The sequence below is a fragment of the Hirundo rustica genome, chromosome Z (genome assembly GCF_015227805.2).
Source record: "Hirundo rustica isolate bHirRus1 chromosome Z, bHirRus1.pri.v3, whole genome shotgun sequence".
In the NCBI taxonomy this organism is placed as follows: Eukaryota; Metazoa; Chordata; class Aves; order Passeriformes; family Hirundinidae; genus Hirundo; species Hirundo rustica.
Window position 1 is genome coordinate 32289951 of NC_053488.1, and position 21836 is coordinate 32311786.

General features: G+C 36.8%; 1 protein-coding gene across 12 annotated transcripts in view; it reads right to left on the reverse strand.

Annotated features, from left to right (window-relative positions):
• The window catches only part of NFIB (nuclear factor I B), a 148379-nt gene that overhangs the window by 45570 nt on the left and 80973 nt on the right, over window positions 1-21836 (reverse strand). For all 12 annotated transcript variants that reach the window (XM_058423988.1, XM_040089351.2, XM_040089361.2 and 9 more), the window contains 3 exons: window positions 12196-12264; window positions 9821-9941; window positions 7907-8025 (listed from right to left, as the gene is read on the reverse strand). In XM_058423988.1, coding sequence (XP_058279971.1) covers window positions 7907-8025; window positions 9821-9870 — 169 coding nt within the window. In that variant the 5' untranslated portion in view covers window positions 9871-9941; window positions 12196-12264. The remainder of the gene's footprint in view (window positions 1-7906; window positions 8026-9820; window positions 9942-12195; window positions 12265-21836) is intronic.

Below are 21836 nucleotides of genomic sequence, written 5' to 3' on the forward strand. Positions count from 1 at the left end.
TTGTTAAAAGGTGTATATATACACTTGTATATCGCTACAATAGAAGAGCATTGTGGAAGAATGAAAAGAAAATGTTCCTAAAAGATCTAACAAGTTATAAAGACTTTGGAGTACACTTCAGTCATTTTTTTAAGTTATCCTACAAAAAGTCATATCCAGCTTCAAGGAACAGTGTACAGCTGTAACATTTCATTGGAGCTCCGGCTCCAAAGACCTTGGCCAGAAAATAAAAACAATACTGTAACCATAACTGCCAAAGCCACAAAAGTATTTCCAGTTTCTAATGCTATTGGACTATTTGAGATAAAATAATGTGAGGGAATTTTTTGATTTAGAAGCATTCAGACTATGAAATCTCCTTTTTATTACTATTATGGTCTATACTGGCAACAGCTAAGGATATTTTAAGAGGTGTGCCATATTAACTGTTGATCCATGTAGGGAATGGAGATTTTGAATGGAGACAAAATCATTAAGTTACACAGAAATATACTACTTCGATCAAGTTTGATACAGATTGTTTGAAAGCAGGAAAAAAAAAAAAAAAAAAAAAAAAAAAAAAACAAAAAAACCACCACCTTTTCAAATATATCTATGTACAAACACAGAAACAAAGAACCTATGAATGAAGAGGGATGTCCAAAATATTACAATACCTCTTCTTTCATAAATGAAGATATTCTGCATATATTAAATCATGCAGACTTGCACATATTCTACAAATTTTAAAGAGAGGAGATTTGTTTCAAAATACTAAATCTCTTATTCAGCAAAATTGATATCGGATCAGATAATAGGATGTTGCCATGATATAAAATTCATCACAGGATAATGGCCATGAAAACAAGAAAGATATTCGTTTGCATTAACATCTTTCATTGACCAATATGGAGACCCTGAGTGCATTCAACTCACAAATCACACATAGGAAACATTAAGCAATAGGTCTTTCCACAATATATTTGTCAAAACAAAAGACAAAGAATCTGTGATGAGATTTTTTTACAGTGACTTTATTGAGCAAATAACAGTCATTTCCAGGAATGAAAAAACAAAACAAAACAAAACAAACAAAAAACCCCCAAACAAACAAACAAAAAAACACAAAAACCACAACTTTTTTTTATGCTTCCTATTGCATCTTCCAATGTCTTTGTCTTTCTGTTTATATTTCTAAACATTTTGTTACTCTTCATTCAGTCAGAAACTGTGTTCATGGGCTGAAGGAAAAATCAGGTCCCTTGCTCTGCCCAAAATTAAAAACTTCCTCATCTGCTATTCTAAATACTTGAAGATACTTATTAAGAAGTTGTAAATTTGTCTAAATCTATTTTAAATTCAGAAAAAACAGATACAATTTTTTTTGCTTTATTTTTTGAAGAGAGCATAAACTTAATATCACTCTCAATAGTGCAGGATGTCAATTTTCTGGATGTACAAGCAACTTACTCAGGTAACATTTTTTGCCATCCTGTTTGTGGGGTTTTTTTGTTTGTTTGTTTGTTTGGTTTTTTTTGTTTGGTTGGGTTTTTTTTGTTTTTTTGTTTTTTTTTTTCCTCTGTATTTTCATTAAATAATCATTTGGGAGATCCTTCACCTATTTTTTTTTTCTCTGCTTAGTGTCTTTCAAGCTTTAAGTGGTTTTCATTTTTATAAAAATCAGTTTTAACTTATTTCAAGTACCCACACCTTTTCTTGCAAAATTGCCAGAACAGAAAACAAAAATAAACCTATTTCCTCTTGATCTTGGATTTGTTTAAACCAAGCTAAGATTTAACATTATTTTCAACAAGTAGACAAAGTTCATTCACTGAACTCTGCCAACATCTTTTTCTGCAATTAGGAAGAACCAGGAAAACGCAAATTGGGCGTTCAGGTAAGTCTTCCTTCTTAAGGATATTGTTTGTTACCATGATGTCATTTTCAGCATCACAGCAGCCAACAGGCTCAGAGAATCCATGGCTAAGAATTTACTCTTGAGAAGTTAGAATTAAGAACTTAATTTTGAGAAGTTAGTCTTGGTGAAAAGTATCTCTCATTTCACAAATGTGAAGTCACGAAATTTTATCAAGTGGCAGCCTTTGATTACAGTGCTGAAAACAGTCCCATCACACTAATCAAAAACACTGAAATTTATATGTATTATATAGAGATACACAGATATGGAATGTATGTGTATGCAAGTGTATACGTTGTCTAAAGAGTATTTTGAAATAATAAAATATACAAAGGTAGAAGCAACAAGCTACTAACAAGATACAAATTATTTTCAAACATACTTTGATGCAGAAGGATTTTGAGAATTCAAACTAAGTCAAAAACACAGAATGGCATTTAACAGGTATTCATCAAGGTAAACCTTTGGAAGCTGAATTGATTTGTTAGATGGGAAGTGTTTTTCTAAAGTATTAACTCTCAGAAGGAGCACCAGAAGCTGGAAAAAACCCTGAACCACGTCCAGCACAGGACACGAAAAATCCAAGGTGTTCTGTTACAGTTCTCAACTCCTGGACCACATTAACTACTACTTCTTTTAGTTCCCTCACTTCAGGAATTAGAACATCCATCCTTGATAGCTGATGAGAAGAAGACCCAAGAAAGAAACAGCCATTGGGAAGGACCCCAATGGGGAAGGAGTTTCCAGTGGATGGGGAGAAAGAAAAAGAGGACAAATGTCCAGAAGAGGAGTATTCAACAAAGAGTGCCAGGACCTGAGAAGTGGAGGGTCCAACAGATGTTGGCCAAACAACAGGTGAAGGTGGTCCAGCTGTTTCAGTTTTAATGGAATGATGGCATCTTGGTTCTTGATTGTTGGTAGAGGTGGGTGAGGTGTAAGAGAATGAACATGATGAAGAAACTGTAAAATTGAAATTCACTTCATTGTATATTGATATTCAGTATTTCCAGACATCTGACTACTATGGAAATCCCCATGAATCTCTCCACTTTTGTAATGAATTTTGTAATGAATAATGTGCACTGATGACAACTGTTTTATTTCCAATATACACTGTGTTGTAACAGATGTAACAGATCTCAAGGACAAATATGAAAACATAGTAAAGAATTCAGTAACAGCAGCCTGGAGAAAGGAAGACTGTAATAGATCTACAGCAAATTACTTATTAGACAGAGATATATTTCTAATTGATGGAGGTGTAAGACCTGATCCAGACATTATTGAAGTTATTAAGGCATCCAGTTGGAAGAAAAAAGGCAAAAGAGAGAAAAAATAACTTTCACAATATCTGACAGAAGACACAGCAATTAAAATCTTATTTGCCATGTTAGGGCTCTACTTCTAAGTAATGCACCATTCTTAGAGATGTGTTTTCCCTTTCTGGGACCGTAGGATTTTTAGAGGACAGTTAGTTACTCGAAAGGCTAATGGCGAAAGGCTAATGGCAAAATCTTGGGAGAAATCTCTGCAGTTATAAACCTGCTTATTTTCTCTGCCAGAAAATCTCAAACCTGTTTCAAAAAAATCACACAAATAGAAGCATATTTTAAGCATTTCAACATAACAAAAATAATGGCACAAACTACAGAATCTTCCCACACTGACTGGATGTCTCCAAAATAAAAAACAACATTCCATGGTATTTTTTAAATCTGTTTTTGATTAAAAAAATGTTACACATACTCTTGTGGTTACATACATTTTTAAAATAGTCACAAACTTTTTTGCAAACCAGTGAAATAAACCTCCGGGACACTACCATGGGTTCGTAACATTTTCTTTTTTTCTACAAGAATTAACAATCCGACTTCAATAAATGAAAAAATTAAAAGATATTTTTAATGTTAATTTTGGTTAATTAGAGGAGGGTTATATTTTATATCAGATTGGTAATATAACTGTTTGTGCATTTGTTTCTTACCAAATGTATGCCGTCTATAAAGTTACTATTTTTAAGATATGCATGCTTATTTCTGCCCAGAGTCACATCTTCAAAGAAACAACTCCCCCAAAACAGACTATAAAGCACAACATCTGGAAATCTTATCAAAACATTTTTGGAAGTACTATGACGGGAGGGCAGCAAACAGCAAAAGGACTGTAGTTTTACAACTGAAAGCAGAGTCTGGTATGAGCAATATTTTACTGGCCTAGATTTCCTTTTCTTAGTTTCACAAATGCTACATCCTGGCTATGCCGCAAGTACTTTTGTAATCATGTCCCTGACACTCATGATGCATGCCTGCACAGAAAAGAACTGTAAAACCTATCAGGAGTACAATAAAATCACTCCTCTCCTAAAGTTTTCTTACCTACTAAATTATGATATTTGTTTTTCAACGCAATGGAAGGTTGATCTTACCTGTTTCACCCTACTGCAAACTTTTCCTCTGTCCAGTTTTTAATCTCAGCATATTTCTATGTTGCCCATTAATTCCTGTCTCATTCTCATTCTCTCTATCAAAGCTTTTAGACTACTCCTCAAACACCAAGGAAACTCCTGAATATTTTATTCAAATGAGTTTCAGATGTCATTGTTTTATTGCTGCTATCCAGTTCCAAACTACCACACTCATGACATTTCTGTTACTTTAGAAATGGTTAAATAAAGATATGAAAAGCCTTAATGATAAAAGAATCTTTCAAAACTATGTAATTTAAATTTCTATGAAAATACTTTACATTTATATACGGTGATGAAGACACTAAATCTATTTCAGCTCAGAAGTTAGAGACCTCTCTCTGTCAGCTCAAAACTGAGACAATGAAACTGAAATGAACAATGATATATTTTAGTATCAACACTATTCCTGATGTTGTCTCTCTTAGAAAAGTTAAAATTGCACTACAGTGTTAGAGAAGCTATTTACCCCTAAACATGATATCCAGAGACATATTTTTTGTGAGTGCTTTGAAATTATTTGCATTTTTGATGCTGATGACCTGTGGATACTGACTGAAGAAGCAGTGCCTGTTGTGACTACATGAGTGTTCCTTGTCAACCCTGGATAAACTCAAATGTGACGCCAAAAGTCTTATTTCTTTTTCATTTATCCCTAACCTCACATAGCACATAGATTTATATAAATGAGAGGGAAGTAACACAAGTGAGATCTCTGGCATAGAAACCACCTCCAAAATTTATTTATATTATCTTTTTGTTTGCAGGCATATAGAAGCAGAAAATAGGTTTTCATAAATACAATATAATGATAAAATACCTGTGTCTGAACAGAGCTTTTACATAGATACATATAAGTAATAGAATCGTCATAGAATATCCTGATCTGCAAAGGACCCACAATGATCACCAGGTCCTACTCCTGGCCCTGCACAGGGCAGCCCCAAGAACCATGTGTGTGTGAGCATTGTCCAAATATTTCTTGAACTCTGCCAGACTGGAGCTATGTCCACTTCCCTGAGGAGCCTATTCCAACTACCCTGTGGGTGAAGAACCTTATTTTAATATCTAAACAAAATCTGTCCTGACAGAGCTTCATGCCACTCCTTCAAGTTGCACCACTGGTCACCAGAGAGATGAAATCAGTGCCATGAAGATGATATCAAGCATCTAACAAACTGGCAGCAGAAAAAATATGCCAGGAGCTGCACCACACGCCTTCCCACTGAGCCCAGGCACCAAGAGCAGGCATTGCAGTTACTATTTATAGTGTTTCTGCAGCAGCACAGTAACCTCAGAAAGTGATCAGAGGCAAACAACTTTTTAGGGGCAAAGGGCTTCTATTTCCCCAGTATAATGGTTTTTGCACTGGACAGTGCTGTATCTGTGCCTCTGCAGGAATGGAAGAACATCTTAAGGATGGAGGAAAAAAAAAAAAAAGTCCTTAGTAATGACTTAAAGGCTACCTCTCTGACAGGGATCTGGTAATATTTCACTAAGTCCATTAGTGCTGGAGGAGAGGATATTCAGGAAGGGATGTAAATTCGAGGAAGCAGAAGTAAAACACACTGATTTAAGTATATCTTCTTTATTCTTTCTTCCTCATATTGTTCCCTGTTTTATGGAACACACTAAAAGCTGTTTCACTCCAGAAGTCTAGCTACCTAATGGCACAGAAATTAAGTAAAGGTTCATTGTAAATACATTCAAGCAATTTAAATCACAACATTTTTCACTACTTATAACCGTAATGTGAAGTTCATACAAACATGAACAAATCCAGTGATAATGGAAAATAATTTTTGCAAGCAGAATAGTTCAAAACCTAAAATGCAGTTTAGATACTTGAGAACTCTAGAGATCATCTGTGAAAGGCTCTGCCAGCAGGAGTTGCATTCAAAAATCTGTGTGGCAGTGCGCTTCCCAGAAGCCCCTACAGCTCATGCAGCAATACAAAACTGCTTCATTTCAAAATGGGGATACGTAATAGAGGAGGAGCAAGCTGTTTTCCCTACATCTGTTAAAAAAAAAAAAAAAAAAAAAATCTAGAACGTAAAAAATTTATTTGAAGTATGATCCAATCTTTCATGAAAAATTGTAAAAAACTTTTACAGCAAAACAGAGAAAAATATTTTGCATAAAGAGGAAGATTCTGAGTGGCAGATCTTCTATTTACTGTTCTTAGGTTATGCAAAGCAACCAGCAAACCTCTTCTTAAAAAAATCAAAATTGAAAGCTTCAAACAGTGAAAAATAAGTATCAAAGCCTCCATGAGAAATGGAGTACAAAAGAAATTATGAAATTATGAACTAGTTAGCATTGAGAAGAACAGCTTAATGTTAAGAACACAGTAGAGAAGGCAGGCAAAAGCAGATTAAAAGAAGACTAACTATAACAGAAAATGAAAGTAAAAGGCAGCTAAAAGAAATACCAGTCACATGCTTGCTTGCACATGGAGATGACAGAGAAAACTTAGCACAGGAAATAAAGGAGTTGGGGGTTTGGGGGGTTATTTGTTGGGTTGTTTCTTTTTTTTTTTTTTTTGGGGGGGGGGAGGGTGTGTGTTTGTTTGTTTGTTTTGTTTGTTTTTTCAGAAGCTTTAAAACAATATAAAAATGAGGTAAGACCAAAGGGTCATTCAGTTGCTGAAGAACTGAGAGCAATGATCAGTAGTGGATGTGAAAAAATAGGGCAAATATTGAAAGATTTGCAAAGGAAGCTAAAGCATGCCTTTTTCTCTATTTCTCTTCTACATACTACGCTTTACACGTCACAGTCTCTCCAAACAGCTGCAGTACCTCAGCCACAGGATCCATTAACCAACACTATTCAAATATATGAGTTTAAGCACATTCTCACATAACAAAGGGAAGGGAAAAGACTGCACTGACACCTAGGTTATAAAGCATCAATATAACATGAGTGAGAGTTATGACAATTAATTTCACTCCTTTGATACAGCTTTCTTCTCCATGCAAGCATGTTTTTTTGCTTTGGATAACCCAGAACACACCACCACTTACCAATCCACTCAGCCTGCAGATAAAGTCCCACAGAGCTACATGTGGGTTTTTCAAAAAGAGCCTATTGGATCAGCTCTGAGTCACATGGTAGACACTAAATGTCCATGTCATGAAAACACAGAAACAGTGTAACCGTATATTGACTAAATCATAGTAAGGAGATGTTCTGATTTTTGTTTGAAAGCACTGGACTCAAATTCTACTGGGATGATCACAGCAAAGACAGTATCTATTACCTCATTTGTCACATCTTTTCAAACAATAAGGCTGTCGCCAGATAGAAAAGATTATTATTATTATTATTATCATCATCATCACTATTATTGTTATTTATTGTGGTTATTTATACAATATCCTCTTGGCTGTTGGTTTTAAATACATTGACAAAACCAGCAAATACATACACTACACAGAAAAAAAGGATTCTTCTAAAAAGCCATCATTGTATTGCAGCAATGGAATGGCAGTGATTTATTTTATATTTGAGCATAATTCAGGGTAAGATAATCCTGTGTTACTTACCTTGATCTCTTTCATGCCATGTCCTGCTTCCTGCAGCTGGTGAATTTGGAGAAGGATAGAAGTCTCCTGTTGGGCTTGGCTCCATATTTTCATCTATGGAGATCGTTTTGGGTCTTTTGCTGTTGAAGAATTGTGAGACTTTAAATATTCATCTAGTAGTGAGATATAAACTGTCTGGATCTCTACAAACATTTCAATAGAGAGTAATTCAGGCTAACAACCAAAAAACCCCCAAAAATCTGGCTATTACGACCTACATTAACTTGCACAGGCAGTGTTAATATTATGTGACATGGGTATTCATTTGAGTTATTCACATGACTTAATATTTCAAAGATGGCATGAATGGGAAATATAAAAGTCCACAGCATTTCACTGAACAACCAAGAAACCAGTTCCTGTAGCCTGCCAAAGAAATACTGTGTCATGAAAGTACTAAAGTCTGTGCAGAAACGCTGACTGTAGCAAGTCACTGGAAAGTGTTACCAATTAGGCCAAGATAGAATAGGAACTTCTGTGAATGTGTTAATGAGGAAAAATGCACTTTACTGTATTTCATCAGGTCCATCTCCCAAGATTTTCAAAGAGGGCTAGCCTGAAACAAACACTTTCATTTTTGACTTGTTTAATAAAAAACAACAAAAGATCCTTATTTCAAGTCACACCATATAAAATGAGGCAGAACTTCAATACAGTGGAGGAAAGTGAAGTTTCTTCATTGCAATATATACTAAAGCTGTTAGACTGACTGCCAAATAAAAGCAGAATAAAGGGTTTAAAGGTGTGGTATTAATTATTATTATTATTATTATTACTACTACTGCTACTACTATTGCTATTACTACTACTATAACTGCTATTGCTACAATGTGATAATTAAAATGCATTTGGTGTACTGCCAAGCTGAAAATACTGTGGAATGAAATACGGGAACATGAACAAAATAACTCATAAGAACTAAGTGCTGGTGGAAAAATACCTCAGCCCCTCGACAGTCATGTTAAACCTTGTCCCATTGTGCAGACACTTCCTGACTCACTGGGGTGCAGAAATGTGGGAATTGACAGCTCCTATAGTGCTTGTGATTTCATGGTATAGCAGACAGTTTCGGAAAACCAAGAGGCCCTAGGGGTCTGACAGATAGTAAATTATCTGGGAGTCAGCAGGAGGGCACAGCAGGTTCTCTAAATGCATGGGCCCACCAGCTGCTCCTGAGGGAGAAAATGGGACTTTTTCTCAGAGATGGGATAAGGGAGCATATTGAACAAGGAGGAAGTCAGTACCTCAGATTAAATTGCCTGCAGCAGGCAAAGGGAGACCTTGAGAAAAATTAGCCTGTAACCTGTCTCAAGTGCTCCTCCATTTTTCCACTCTGTTGGGAAATGCCTCCTGAAAGGGCGAGGCAGGAAACACACTTGTATGACCTGGGCTGTTATGGATAAAACTGCTTTGTCTTTATATAGCTGTCCTAACACCTTTTTTGAAAGAAACAGTATTTGTCCAAACATATCTTGCAAGACAGAGGTACAAGAAGGAGCCCTGAAAGACAGCCTTTCTGCCTGCAACCACTCTGAGCCCTGCCAGCATGTTCCCAAGTGCTAGATCTTCCTGCAGCTCAGCAACAGTTTCAGGATGTGTAGCTATCCTCTTGGCAGATGATTTAGTGGGCACTTCCAACTCAGAAAAAAGTTACCACTGTCTTCAATATCATGCAAAATGATGTGCAATAATGATGCCATTTCAAATGACAAAATTTATAACTTACAAATCTACACAGAGACTATGGTAACATACACAAGCAGCTAGCCTCACAAAATCGGAGGAAATTAACAAAGATGGTTGTTGACAGATTTGTGAATTCTTGTCTTACGCTATTAAACATGGTTCACAGTAACACTTTTTCCAAGTTTTTACCTGCTTGGTGGAGAGGATAAGGACCTCTGTAGATTTACTCCTGAATTCATATCATGGTAATATGGCTGGCTCGGAAGCTCTCCAATTGGGAAGTTCACTCCACTTCCTTGGGTTATGGGCGCTGAAAAGCACATCATCATAAGTCAGAGATAATCTTCTACCTTTTTAGTGCTTTCCTTTTTCAACACTTGGAAAAATATCAAGATATTGCTACATGTATCTCATTTTCTGCCTCTTGTGGAAACCAAGTACAGACAAGTTGTATCAATGATTATGTTTCTAAAAAGTGAATTATCTTCCCTAGTACTTACTTAGCAGTTATACAGATAGAATGTTTTGGTGTGTTTTGGTTTTTTGTTTTTTTGGGTTTTTTTGTGCTTTTTTTTTTTTTTTTTTTTTTTTTTTTTTGGTAAGAGATAACACTGAATAACCAATATGAAAAAGAGAATACAAACCTCAAGCACTATAATGAATGAAATTGGGTTTATGAGGACAGCTAGTATTATTTATTAAAGAACTGAATAAAATGGAAATAAGAAAGTAAGAGACAGACTAATTACTTTTCCTTAATATTAACTCTTTATCTTTGGTATTTATAACAGACTTTAGTGTTGACAGCCTGGTTTTCTGCCTTCTTTTTCTTTCACCTAGTGCCACAGGTTCTGCTTTGTATATATACACCTACACACAAATACATCCAGTCAGTGTTACCTTCACCTCCTTATAGGGTCTGTGTACCATACAGACTCTGGCAATTCAAAAATAAATTATGTGTTACAGATTGTGGTGTATTTACCTTTATTCATTGTGCCTTTTAACTACCTTTGGCATTCAAAAGAATAATTGCATGTTGCGTAATGTATTTGAAGGTTTGTATTTTTCCTGACAGTTTAAGTACAACTCTGTTGCGGCTTGAGGTTAAACAAATACATGGTAAGAAAGCCCACAGAAACCACATGCTTTAATGCTTATTATTAGAAGTATATCATGTATAACAGCTGCATAATGCACAGTTTCATAGCATAATTATAATATTGTTTCTTTTTAACCTGGATAGGTTTATGCTTTAAAATGTACTTAACCACCTGACAACAAAAAGAAAACTATAATTCACACATCCCCAGACTTCTAAAACAGCAAAGCTATATCTTCAGCAAGCACAAAAAAATTATGTGCCTTAACATTGCAATATTGCAATGCTCATTGTTTTGCTGAAGGATTTAACATAATTTTAGTAGTTGAATATTAATTTCTGATCCCAGAAAATTAAATTGCACGTGTATCTGAAGCCTCAGTAGGGTAATTAAATTCCCCAAGCAGCCTGACCCTGCATGAGTTAACACCTGTGTAAAATATGGACAGACATTTTGGAAACTTTGGAAGCCTCTTTGGCTTTGTCTTCACCTCACCAGAAAAGTGACTGGACAACTCAGTTTTTTAAATGCTGTTATCATCACAGTGGATACTTCTAACTGTAACTTTCAACTATTCTTCTTTACTTTCTAATGAAGTCATGAGAGAAATACTTAATATTGTTGATAGTAAAGAGAGAAAAGAAAGCATAAAGAAGTAATGCGAGATGAAAATGTGGTTTTATGCTATACTATTGTGACAATTGTTAGATGTCAACAAAGAGACCTTATATTCTTTTTGCTTTTTCTTTCAGCAGTTGAAGCTCCACCTATACTTTTATATTTATTTTTTATGGAGTCTCTTACATGTTCATGTGTGTAATATCTCTGATGACAAAACAAGACAATGTAATTAGAAATTCAGTTACAGCCAATGCTAAAGAAACACAAATATTTTATACATTGTTGATCACCCTTTATATCCATCCTGTGGTTTTTATTTTAAGAGCTACCAAAAAAACCCCAAACCCACCAAAAAAAAAAAAAAAAAAAAAAAAAAAAAAAAAAAAAAAAAAAAAAAACCAAAAAAAAAAAAACCACAAAAACAAAAAAAAACCAAAAAACAAAAAAAACCACCACCACCACAACAACAACCACCAATCAGATCTTTTAGCAATATCCAAGGATATGTAGAGCATCCTTAAAATACTGTTAAGTCTAAAAATAGAAGGTTTTGCTACATATGGTAATTTTATTGAAACATCAGACCGCTAGGTGTGCAGAGGGAGATATAACAAATTGATTCCATCTTTAAATATCAAAGAGACAGAAGAAGACCTGTTTGTTTTATTACAAACATGTGCAAGATGGACTATAACACTGTGGTCAAATATAGCAAGATTGAGCATGGCTATAGGCATTTCCTATGAATCTTACTTCTTGTGGAGAAAAAAGTTCAAGGGAAAAAACCTTCACTTGATTATAGCAGAGTTTGGAAACAATTAAACACAAATGTTAACTTACTTCTTGACACCCTCACAAGTTCCGACACATTGAATACCCCGGATTTCACAAAACTGTCCTCAAGGTACACTGAAAAAGACCACAGAACCATGGTCAGTATAATGATAAGATTATCAAATAATTATAGATAGATTTATATACCAGCTAAAAATGGTATTAACAGAGTTCCAGAATAATAATACGCAGATCAAAGTACACTCAAAGCTGATCACAGGATCTAATGTGAGCTGAAATTCAGGCAAATGTGCAAAATGTTCTTAAGGATCTGTGATAGAGCATTTTTTTTTTTAAAGTATACAAAAACTAACAAGCAATATACTTAGTCCTTAGCTATCCATCAAAAAAGTGTCTGCAAACTAGTTTTTTTACTAGTACATTGAAATTTTAAATCAGTATTGAACTACAAAATGTATCAGCTGGATAAGCAATTTCTCTATAGAGCAATCCTGTCCTTGCATATGTTTCTGCAAAAGAGATTCTTACTTAACACTCATCTTGCTGACTGTGACTTTACAGTACAACCTCCCTTACCAAATCATCATCTCTGTGGCAGATGAGGGGTCTGCTATTATTTCCAGGGAAAACAGGAGCTGAACAAAGCAGCTGAGCTATTCAGTGGAGTGTGTTTTATATAGATGCTGAATTGTATGTCTAAAAACCCATGTTCAAGAAAATACATATTGTTTTGACCTGTATTTACTTATTCTAAGATAAATGTATTTGACATACTTTCTCTGCTGTGAAATTCAGGCATAGGTTGGAGTACTGCTGTGAAACAGCAACTCATTCACTCACTTATCTCAGTAGTGTAATGGATAACCTTATGCAAAGAGAGCTAGGAAACCCATGTTTCTGTGGAAGCCTCACATCAATAATCATTGCAAAAACTATATTAGTGAATTTGAGATTACATGGCATCATGGCCATAAGTAGTAACTTACAACCATTTACAAACAAAAGTATTTAGATCTATGTTTGGTGCACATTGCTGCTCCAACAGCATTACTTTTTAATTTGTTTTCATGTGGCATAGTGCATGACAGTACGCTAAGGATTTCTTACTGTGGTTTCTCTAGTCTCTTTTCTGAATTAAAACAGGTTTTTTTTTGTTTTTTTTTTTTTCTTTTGGAAATAAACTTTCAATTTTCTGTTCTCAATGTTTGAAAGAGTAAAAGTATTCTAGATGTCTTAACTAACAAAACAAACAAATAAAAATACACCGACTGTAATACCTCCTGATTTAGAAAACAGTGGTTTGGTATTATTCTCTTTGGATTTCTTTTGGAAATTGCTGCTGCTATCTTCAACCAGTTTAGGAAAAACATGTCCACTATAGTCAGAAAAGTGACTGTAAAAGCAGTACACTTTACCTACAAGGTCTGTCCTTGGGGTATCTGGAGAACCCTGTACTTACTTTCCGGGGTCAAAAAGAGGGCAGGGTCAAAAAGAGCAGCTTTCCCTGTTTATTAGTTCTACAGAGCTGCCTCATCCAGCACCTCTGGTATTACTTACCACTGCAGATATAAACAGTGCACCAGAGAGCATAAGCTGAAAGAATAGGAACTCATCCAACTAAGCACAGTTCCCAACATCTCTGTTACTCTGTCAGACCTCTAGGACTAGAGTGTTCCCAGTTGAAAACCATTCCATGACTACGCATGGGTGTAGAGAGCACTTTAGACCTATGGGATCATGCTTAACAGTGTTCTGCCAATGCAGTCATCTTCTCATCTCCCAGTCAATGTCATTTCATCCCTGTATATCTTTCTTCCTACTAGTAGCTCTTCAGGTCTCTCTCCCTTTTCAATTCACTTCTTTTTATATTTTTCTCACTCTCCCATTTTCAACAGACTTTCTCCATAACCATTACTTTCTCCTCTCTTACCATTCTTCACCTGAATATTGCTGGCCTCTCTGCAGAGTTGAAGAAATAAGTGATTTTCATTTTCTGCATTCTCTTGCACTGTTTCTCTATGGTTTTATTTCTTGTGTGTGTGGATAAAACCATGACATAGCTTCTGAATTATTTCTTCTTTATTTGATAGAACTTGGTATATCCATATAATAAAAAAAAGACAAACTACAAACTTTTACTTTTCCTTTCATCCTTATTGTTTTTTTAATCTAGTATCAGACAAGCTGGATGAACACTAATAATTCCTCAAGAAATGGCAATCTTTCCCTTCTCTGCTTATTTCCTCCAGCAGGAACAGTCTAAAATACTACATGGAGATTACCAAAGAGAAACTGTTTTCTTGATTTTAGTTGGCTCATAAATGAGGTGTGGCATAAATCCAGTATCCAGTATACAACCATGCAGCCAGTGCTGAAGCTGGTAATGAGATGATTGAACTTCTCTGTTGTTTATCCAAGCACAACTACCTTGAAGCACAACATCTCTCCTTCAAGCCAGACTAACTTCAGAGGAGCTTAACCAATGGTAGATTAATCAAGTTATCATTATAGTGAGAACAAGACCCAAGGCTCATATTAAAAGAAGAAAAAGCCTATGTTTGATTTTATATGTAAGAACACAGATATGAACATTTGTGCATGCATACAAACCCGGACACATATGTTTAATCTTCAGTCTTTGCTCATGGATTCTTAAGTTTTTCTCACTGGCAGTATTGAGAATACATACATAATATAAAGAGCGATGCAGTGTTACTTTCCTTGTGATAATGAAATGAAAGCAGGAAAAGTATTTTGCCACCAAATGGTACCACCATCTCTCATCTCAATGCAAAAGGATGCATTGTTGACTGATGGGACATGTCTTTCACTCAGGTTCCATCCAACCTTGGAATGGGCCAAAACCCCACAGATATATGCAAATGATTTGGCTGGCATAAGGAAAGAAAGAGAAACTGCAGCTATTGTCAAACTCAATCAACATGAAAAACAACTTGACTTTTTTCTCTATGTGATGTATGTGATGGTTTTAGTTCGTAACCAGGCAGAAACACCACTTCATGTAATGAATTTGTTTCCCAAAATAAGTGTAGTGGTTTGACTGTCTCCCAGAATCATCTACTTCTTTTCCTGCTGTGACACAGGATTAGGAGAAAAGCAAAGGAGGCTCAAACTTAAAAGGTATAAAGACAGTTTTATTACTAAACACTAAAAGAAGAAAATGAGAATCAAAATTAAACCTTCAAAACACTTCTCCTCCCTCCATACAACTGTTCACTTTCCCTCAGAAAACATAAAGAGACAAAGCCTCTGATTTTCAGTCCATTTCACCACTTAATAACATAGTCTTTCATCAGTTCTTAGGGAGAGGAGCCTCTCTTAGAACTCCCATGGAGACATCACCACAAGAAAAGAGTTCTCTGGTGGCTCCCATGTCATGAATCTGCACCCACCTGGATGAAATTCTGCAAACTGTGAAGTCCTTCCTATTAGTATCTTTTGCCACATATGGGGCATATCAGCTTAATTTAGGTTTCATCTATCTCCAAAATCATCTTTATCTCAAGAAACAGAGTTCTTCTTTTCTCTTCTTCCCTGGGGGCAAAGGGCTTCATATCTCTTTTATCTCTGTCTTCCTGTGTTCAAAATTCTCCATTAGATCACAGCTATATAAGTCCACAGCTATGACTAGAACTTTGCATCCCCTTAAGAAACATTCTTTAAGTTACAGGGATATTTTAGTCCATTCTCCATGGCCTCACAAGAGAAGTTCAGCCCAAACTAGGCAACTCTTCAATCTCCTTCCAACTTAGGACTTTTACTCTCTCTTCACTGACTTCTGTCTCATGCGGTGTCTCTCTTTAATTCACTCTGGCTGTTCTTTCACTCAGAAAGAAGATTTAATATTTTGCAAATTTCATCTCTGCAAGGAAAGACTTAACATCTCCCAGGTCTGCAGACGGCATGATGGCTCTTCCCCGGGAAGTAGCCAAGGTGGTAGAGTCTGGCCATGCTCAAACTCTAGCTGTAGGTCCAATCCACGTGGCTGGGTCCCCTCCTCCTCCGCTGGATGATTTGGTAGTGGCAACCAGAGCCATGCTGACGGCGAAGGGGCCTGGCTCCTGCCGGGGCCACCTGGCCCAGCCAGGCCTCCTGGGCCACAATACGGGGGAGGTGGTGCGGCGGCAAGGTCGTAGCAGGCGCTTGCGGGGGCCCAGCAGACACCTCCCTCGGCCCAGGCCAGCAGCACCAGCAGCTGCTGGGGCCCGGGTAGGCCTGGCCAGGCGTCCCAGGTTGTGGCTTTACCAGCAGGATGTTTAACAGACACTTAAGTTCAATCCATCTGAGACAAGGCCCTCTCTCTTCCCCGGACTGCCCGGCCCAGCCCTCTGTGGCAAGCAGGGAGCCGGGCTCTCAAATCCTGGAAGAAAAAGAGCTCTTCCCATGAGTTCTCCAATTTTTAACCCTGTGTCTTCACAGAGGGGTGTCACCTTTCCAATGGCTATATTAGCTGCCAATTTTCATGCCTAGTCCCTGACTGGCTGTCATGGGTTAGTACAGTATGAGTTTTTAGTTATAGAGGAATGTAGAATGATTCTCTGGGTCAGGACCTGAGAATTGCTTTAGAAAGGACAGGGACATATCAGAGAGTTAGTTGGAATACTGGCATCTGTTCTGACCACTGAAAATTGTTGGCTAGGACTTTGGGAAGTACCATATAAAACCCCTTGATTTCCTGTGGGTGGGTCTTTTCCTTCTTTCTTTTGGTGAGAGAGAGAGACAGGTAACATCGAGCTGGGCCTACACTGCTCCCCCCTTTTGGGGGTGAGCTGGCCTGAGGCCTGGCCGGATTCCATCGGCTCCTGGAGGGGGGGAAGGAGAGGTTGCTGCTTCACAGCAACTACTTTCTCCAAACTTCCCTGGAGCAGGGAGAGATCTCTGCTGGGCCCCTGATAAGAGCTATGGGCACCCTTTAGGCTGAGGCCACCCCGATTTACACTGAGGGGTGAGCTGAAAAGGCATTTATGATCCTGCATGGTTTTTTGTGATTCTGGACTGCCTGAGTGCTCCGATCTCTGATGTTTCTGCATGAGTTCTTCCTCCCTCACCAGCGCGGCCTCGAACATTTAATACCATAAGCTACGGCTGGAGAGAAGAGACTCTGGGCAGATTTAGCCCTTTCCCGGTGATATGAAGCTTCCAGAGCTTAGCCCTTCTCTGAGACAGAAAAGAAAGGGACACAGTGAACATAAAAAAGAAACATCATGAAGTCAGTAGAGTAAGAGTGAAAAGACTGTTGGGACAAGAGTTGAAGAGTTGGTTGTTCCATTCTCATTTAAGCCATGGAAATGAACTCTGTATTTAGATCATTCCTTTAAATCATGGGAAAGATATGCATTTGGGGAGATGGTTGTTTTAATTTGTGTGTGGATTTGAGCAAAGGTGTTTGTGATGGACTAAGTAATATTAATCCTATAAGGTGCTTAAACAGAGATAGAGATGAGAAGCCCTCTGCGCCAGTGAAGAAGTGAGAAGATATCTCTGTACCTTGAGATGAAGAATCCTTTGCTTTTGGAGTTAATTCATCTTTAAAAGGTGACACCCCAGTATGCAAAAGTCTAAGACCCATGACCCATAAGCAGCTTGAGAACCTGCTTCCTGGGAGGGGTCACAAAGGCAGGTTTCCCTGCAGGGATCCATGACTCTAAGAGAGAATCTTCTCCTAAAGAATTGATGAAAGACTATTGTCAGATAGTGAAACTAACTGAAAATTACAAATTTTGTCTCTTTATGTTATTCTGTAGGAAAAGTTAACAGTTTGTAAGGGGAGGGAAGAGTGTTTTTTGGAGTTTCATTCCATTTTGTTTTAGTTTTGGGTTTTTTCCCAACTTTCTTTTCCTATTCTTTTAGTGTGTGTTAATAAAACTATTTGTTCATTTTTAAGGTTGAGCCTGCTTTGTTTTTCTCCTAGTCTCTCTCCCACAGAAAAAGAATGAGTACTAAGACCAGAATTTAGTGAACTTGAAACCACTACACTGGTCTTGCTATAACTTCCTCAGAAGAATCACTTTTTTGCTAAACCACCACAAATGTGACAAATTATTATCTAAGAATTAATGTAACAATAAACAATCTGTGTCATAGCACAGACCAACTTCATCCTGAGCTTAATGTTCCAATACAGAAGGTGGACTCCAAAGCTGACTCTGGGTGTATGTTAAGGTCCAACACCAGTGAACTCCAGAAGTTTCACCTAGTTGGTGGGTATGTTACAACACTGTTTCTTGGCTCCCAGCTCCACAAAAGGAAAATATTCTGTTCTATTTAATTGTTGTAATTTGTTGTGGAAACATGCATTCTATGTAAGATAGAGGTTAAACAGCAACACTGTATGCAGAAGGTAAACAGTATAGGACATTTTGTGTTTATGGTGTGAGATACTACCTTTTACCTGGTGAAATTAATCTCTTACATGACTGAGTAAGAGTTCATATTCATATTCATATTATTGCACTCCATACAAGACAAAAATATGCAGTGCATATTAATATACTCCGTACAATATAGGCCTTACTGGGTTCCCTAATGCACTGTTACATTAATATGTTAAGACCCTTAAATCAGCACTCTTGGCATGTTTGTTGATCCGTTCAGTACAAACATTAATGCACTTGATAAGTCTATTGTATTCCTCACCGAAAATTCCCTTTATCTTTGATGGTCTTAATAACACTTTGCTGTCTTTATCATTCAAACATAAGAAAAACACTGAGTATTGTTATTTAATAAAACTCATCCTTTCTGAGAGATAGTACTCTCTGAAATGCATATTACTAATTGTCATTATTCTTCAAATCTGATTTCTACAAAAGGAGAATGACAAACTGCTGTAGTGCAATTTTGTATAAAGAGTTAGTAAAACCCATGTATAATAATTTTAAATTTTCTCCTAGTTTTTGTACGTGGTGACTATAAAATCTTTCTCTCCTTACCTTTTAAAGAAAATTCATTAGTGAAAAATACAGTTTCCATACAATTCCATGATGGCCAGGCCAGTGGCATCAATGACGAAAGAATAGGTTAAGCCCAGCAGCAGTTCTGATCAAGCTCCCATAGGATCAAGGTTTCTGTCTTTACTGACTGTAGCTTTACAGTCAGTAAAGGCAGAAACCTTCAACAATGCCTCCAAACTGCTGTAGAAGTCACTGCCCTGGTCCTTACGCCTCTCCCACTCTACTACTACGCTATGCCTTCTACTATGCCTTGAAGAGATGAGTTACAGGTGTAGCTTTTAACTGTTCTAACCATGCAAAAAGTTAAAAGGGGGGACAGGAGAGGGAATATAGTAGTTTCAACTGACTGAAAAATAATTTCAGTTTGCCCAAACAATTACTCTAGCAAGCTTGTTTTCACTGATTATAAATTTACTAGTGATGTTTAGCATTGCAAATTTTTAACTGGTCTTTTTATGTCTTCTGATTGAATTGTACTTTTATGAATAGAATGCCTGTTTATGTTCTGCTGCACAGTGGCTAGGGCCTAACCATAAAACTGTTTCCTGGTACTATATGATAAATATAGCTTTCTCATTGATACTGCCTTGATTTTGAGCAACTTATAAAAGGGTAAAGACCCAATCAGTGCTGGAAACAATTTGTATTAATATCCTTTTATTTCTGGATCTTTAAAAAGCAGAGTTATACAATAGTAGATAGAGTTATTAGCAATAACACAAATATATACAACATCAGGAGCTACAGTGAGAAGAAAGGCTGAAAGCTTCAACCTAGTTTACAGCAGACAGCTGTACATAAACTTTAAGTTATGCAGGGTAATTTTCTGGATGCTGCTAGCTACAACTTTGTACAGGTACTATTTACATTCAGAAGTGGTAGAGAATATTAGTCTCACACTGTTCATAAGTCAAAATACAGTCAGCAGACATGCAGCTTGTTTTCCTACTGCATGCATTTTGAAACCAGTATCTGAAAAATAGTACCAGAAACAGGTTGCTAACACAACAGAATATCTTAAAGACAGATATGGGTTGATAATATTTGCCAAGTAGTGACAAAGAAGACTTCACTGATGTTACCATTGAAACAGTTGAACTAAGGTCTAGACTATTTTTGTTATCCCACAGCTGTTTCCAGTCATGTATCACACTCACAGGTTGGTTTGGGTTCTTTCTTCCTGAAAGTTGCAATAATGTTGTAACTGGGACAGGAAGTAAACTTGCAACAAAAATGCCCCCTGACTCCATTGAACTTCTGCCACTTTAGTTTCAAGGAGGAACTAAAAAGCCAAATATGCCATTTTCAGAAACAAATGAGATTTTTTATTTACATCCTCAAAATTACAGCCAGAGCAATAGTCATTTGTGTTGCAGTAATTTGAAGAAATAAAAATGAGGTTCAAGGGACTCTGAAATCCATTACCTAGAATCCAAGAAATTAGTTGCTCTGAAACCTAGCAAGAAACAGAAAGAGTAAGTAACATATATGGATATTGCTTTCGGTTCCAGTGGGTCTCAGGTTATACTGAAACTACAGCCAAAATTTAAGAAAAAGTTGGGGGAACTGCTTTCTAACAGCTATCGCACTAGCAGGTACCAAAAGGGAATTTTCTGATGCAAACCAGGCTTCTGGAATTCTAACTGGTAACATAAGGGTTTTTAGCTAATTCTTTCTCTGTGCATGGTTTGAAGTAAAAACCATCATATCCACCACTGAACACAGCAGCATCTGAAATAGCATGAGAATTGATCACAGCATCGTTTATTCACACAGCAAGTTCATAAAGAAGAACTTCCTGCAATCAGGAGTGTAAAAGTAATCCTAAACCAGCAGAGAGTAGTAATTACCCACATCAAATTCCAAACCATCCTAAAAGGCCAAAAACTCTTTCTTTTGGAAAACAGGGCTGTATAACCTGCAGGTCTATGAGCACCACGAAAATACCACTGGTCACTCACACCAGATGCTCCACCCTGTCCAGCTCAGTGCTGGGAAGCTGATAAAGAAAAGTATCATCTCTCAGATACTGACATTAATAATTCATAAAGCATTTGGGAAAGGGAGAACTTCACAGAAAATCAAGATCTGACAAAACCCAACCCTGTTTTACTTGAAGATCACTATCTGAGATAGCAAAGATGCCATGAGAAACAGAAAGCATATCAGGATATCCACTCTTATGCTGAAAAAGAGATGTATATGTGTTTATTTAATTACGATTGTGTTTGAATTCCCTATACTGCTACTTTGGAATCATTGATTCCACTAGAAAAGCTGCTTACAACAATGAAGCCAGGGAATATCTCTTCTATTCTGATTAATTATGGGACAAATTCTCCACCCACAGAGGGTAGCTTGCAATATAGGAAAATAATGAAAGCATCTGTAGTCTGAGACATTCAAAACTCAAAGACTTTTATTACATTTCCAAAAGCAAAGGTTGAGACCACATTCTTCTTCAGAGGTTATTTCTCAAACTACACATTTTAAACTTAAAACTGAAATACTTCTATCTGAAACAGAAATACATAGGCAAATTTACTACATACTTCTAAGGGCTTGATCCAAAACCAATGCTCTCCCTATGGCTGTTAGGCCATATGAAAAGTGCAAAGAAAGCCTTTGGTGCCCTACAGCTGCAAGATAGATTTGCATATTGAGAGATAGGTGATTTGTTGCAAGCTTTTTGGCATCATCTTTAATTAAAAC